Consider the following 3652-nt stretch of genomic DNA (forward strand, 5'->3'; position numbering starts at 1 on the left):
ATCCACTTCTTGAGCCCCATCAGCACCACTCTGGCCAGAAGGAGACCATGTCTGAGGCCTTGTAAATGCCCTGTACATAACATGCCTTTCTTTCCCCTGTCCATTTGGGTTCAGCAATCCCTTCCTTGTCCTTCACATTCCTGCAAATGGCTGCAGGAGGACATGTCCCATCCCCTTCCAAGGGAGGGAGGTAGGGTGGCCAGCCTATTATTCTCTCAGTTCCTATTCCTGCTCATCTTGAAGATGGGTTTGAGGTCGGCGTTTTCTAAGGACCCCAGAACCATTCTGGTTTCTATGGCACTTTTGAGAGCACGATTCGGAATCACAGGCAAGGGTGACATAGCAGACTGGAGCACTTGCAGTGAGCCTCTCCAAGGCAGCTGAGATGAATCTCACTGATCCAGCAGGGTTTGTTCCTGGAGTCACACACAGAAATGTCATGGTTCTGCCAGGTGTCAACACCTGAGCTGGCCTCATGGACTCATGCACCCAGGGATGCTCAGAGAAATAGTCTGTCCCTTTTACACGTAGAGGCAGGAGTCACAGTGTCTCTCTGGCCTCCTGTTGCCACTTCCAAAAGACAGGAGACACTTCAGTCCTGCTGTGTGTCAGTCTGATCAGTAGTCATCTGAGATGTCCCACGTCATGGGGAATGGACAAGCGGACATCAGTCCAAGGAAGAACATCCCAGTGCTGTATTCAGATGATTTCCCACAGGGTTTTCCTCCTAACATGAAGTGACCTGAAAACCTTGTCTGTGCCACAGGCCTTCAGGGAACCAGAAGGAACAGTTGATGGTGTTTGTGCTCACTCGCGTTCATGTCACCTCACATACATGATGTGCGTGCTCACATCTGTACAAAGCAAACATGGACTGCTGAACTACTCATTCAGTGTCCATCCATGGAGGGAAGAACAACCTCTCTGAGCTGAGGTGAGAGGCCAGTGCTGCAAATGGTGGTTGTGAGGGGCCAATCCATGATAACTGACCTGAGGCTTCTTCCAAAGGAGTGTCCAGTGCACACGGGCACAGCCCAGACCCTGCTCTGCTGGTCCTGCAGGTCTCTGGCAGGAGGCCTAGCTGTGAGAGGACACTGCTGTGTGCCCAGCCCTGCACACACACACTGTTCAGCTGTACTTTGCTGTTTCAACTGTGGGCCAGTTTCTTGTGAATGTTCTTGAGAGAAAATTGAAGAAGACCTAAGCCTTCAGGTATTGCCTGAAGAAGATCACTTTTCTTTACAGAAGTACTGTTACGGGGCCAGCTCTGTCACAGAAGTGCCCATTGCCTGTCCCTGCCTGCGCTCACAGGACTGACACACAGCAGGATGGTGACCAAGCTGCCAGATCACTCAGGCCTTGCACCAACACAAGGGATCAGAAGGAGAGTGTGGAAGTGGAACAAGAACAGCTCTGGAAGACCAAGCACTGCTGCTCCCTGGCAGTGCTGCCATGCTGGACTCTTCCCATCCTCCCATGCACACAGGAACCATCCCTGCAGCTCTGAAAAGGCCTTGCAGAAAGGATATAGTGAAAAAAAAATCATTACAGGACATTTATTTTGTTTAGAGACAAGGAGAGTACTGCTCCGCATTTACACAGCTCGTGCTTATAAAAGAAAAGACGACAGTGAATTAGAAAGGGGATGACAACATTATCCCAATAAAAAAACAACCAATAACAACAGAAAAGACAGATGACAGGCTGGTTCTGTTATTAGCTACATTAAAACTCCTTTGTACAAGCAGATCGACAGTTTATTGCTTCAGAAAACACAAAGAAATGAGTTTCCACAGGGCATTCTTGAGCTCCTGGTTCCTCATGCTGTAGATGATGGGGTTCATTGCTGGAGGAACCACTGCGTACAGAACAGACACCACCAGGTCCAGGGATGAGGAGGAGATGGAGGGGGCCTTCAGGTAAGCAAATGCTGCAGTGCTTACAGACAGGGAGACCACGGCCAAGTGAAGGAAGCACATGTTAAAGGCTTTGTGCCGTCCCTGCTCAGAGGGGATCCTCAGCACGGCCCTGAAGATCTGCACATAGGACACCACAATGAACACAAAACACATGAAAGCTAAACAGGCACTGACCAGAAGAAGCCCAAATTCTCTGAGGTAGGAATGTGAGCAGGAGAGCTTGAAGATCTGGGGAATTTCACAGAAGAACTGGTCCAGGGCATTGCCCTTGCACAGTGGCAGTGAAAACGTATTAAACGTATGCAGCAGAGAATTGAGAAACCCAGTGGCCCAGGCAGCTGCTGCCATGTGGACACAAGCTCTGCTGCCCAGGAGGGTCCCGTAGTGCAGGGGTTTGCAGATGGCAACGTAGCGGTCGTAGGACATGATGGTGAGGAGAGAATACTCTGCTGAAATGAAAAAGAGAAATATAAAGAGCTGTGCAGCACATCCCAAAAAGGAGATGGCCCTGGTGTCCCAGACGGAGTTGGCCATGGATTTGGGGAGAGTGGTGGAGATGGAGCCCAGGTCGAGGAGGGAGAGGTTGAGGAGGAAGAAGTACATGGGGGTGTGGAGGTGCTGGTCACAGCCTATGGTGGTGATGATGAGGCCGTTGCCCAGGAGGGCAGCCAGGTAGATGCCCAGGAAGAGCCAGAAGTGCAAGAGCTGCAGCTCCCATGTGTCTGTGAACGCCAGGAGGAGGAACTGGGTGATGGAGCTGCTGTTGGACATTTGCTGCTGATGAGCATGGGGTACTGTCACAGGAGCAAAAAACAGTGACAAGTTAGGAGAGACTTCTCTGAGCAAAATCAAAGCCATTTCTCATAGACCTTCCCCCTGCTCCACACCCCCTTGTCCTTTTCCAGACCTTCCTTCAGCTCCGTGGCTGAGCCCTGGGTGGTGCTGGCTGGAGGTGCCGTGAGGAGCAGGGCCTGTGCCTGCTGGCTGCCCAGGAGTCAGGCCTGCTCTGCAGCATGGGGTCATGGGAACGGGGGGCAGGAGCCAGACCTGGGTTTCAAAGTTGTCATCTGAAATTGCTGCTGGTAAAGAAGGGCCTGTCAGCATCTGCACTGTCACCGAGAATGAAACAGGATGGTAGAAAGAAGTTTGAAATGTTTGGGTTTTTTACAGCTTCACAGAATCACAGAATATTAAGGATTGGAAGGGACCTTGAAAGATCATCTATTCCAATCCTGCAACTCGTCTGGAGAGTGTTGTGTGTGTCAGAATCCCTCAGCATATCTGCTGCACTCAGGGAGAACAGAGCGAGTCCTGCAAGACCAGAGGATGCCTGTGGGTCAGTGCAGAGTGAGGGCAGCTGGTCTGTCCCTCTGTCTTGCTCCAGCTGCCCTGGGCTGGCACCTTTCTGAGATGGAGGCTGATCACACTGCCATGTTACCCTGAATAGCCACCAGGCACTGCTGAGAGCAGAGAGATCCACCTCAGACCACGACATGTTTCACCCTTTCCCAAGGCCTCAGCACCCCACGTTTAGCCCAGGACACACTTGACACATTTCACAAACCCAACAGCATTTTCTCGGTCACAGCATCTCTCTGCTTCTCTATGGGGCTTTCAGATACACAAAGATGATGTAGGACAGGATTGGAAGAAAACCTCAAGCAGCCAGCCAAGTGTTCTAATGATGACATTTGATTAAAGGAGACTCAGCACTTTCCCCTGCCCCACAGACT

The 3652-nt window shown here is 51.2% G+C and overlaps 1 protein-coding gene across 1 annotated transcript; it reads right to left on the reverse strand.

The window, feature by feature from the left end:
- Nucleotides 1–1757: 1757 nt before the first annotated feature.
- Nucleotides 1758–2777, reverse strand: LOC135995007 (olfactory receptor 14A16-like). The gene has a single exon (XM_065645969.1). The coding sequence runs from the start codon at nt 2775–2777 to the stop codon at nt 1758–1760; it is 1020 nt and encodes a 339-aa protein (XP_065502041.1).
- Between the last annotated feature and the right edge of the window lie 875 nt (nt 2778–3652).

Source organism: Caloenas nicobarica, chromosome 15, assembly GCF_036013445.1.
Source record: "Caloenas nicobarica isolate bCalNic1 chromosome 15, bCalNic1.hap1, whole genome shotgun sequence".
In the NCBI taxonomy this organism is placed as follows: Eukaryota; Metazoa; Chordata; class Aves; order Columbiformes; family Columbidae; genus Caloenas; species Caloenas nicobarica.

Excerpts from the sequence above, each read along its gene's own strand:
- LOC135995007 (XM_065645969.1), bottom strand. The coding sequence starts at position 2,777 with ATGGCTTTGATTTTGCTCAGAGAAGTCTCTCCTAACTTGTCACTGTTT.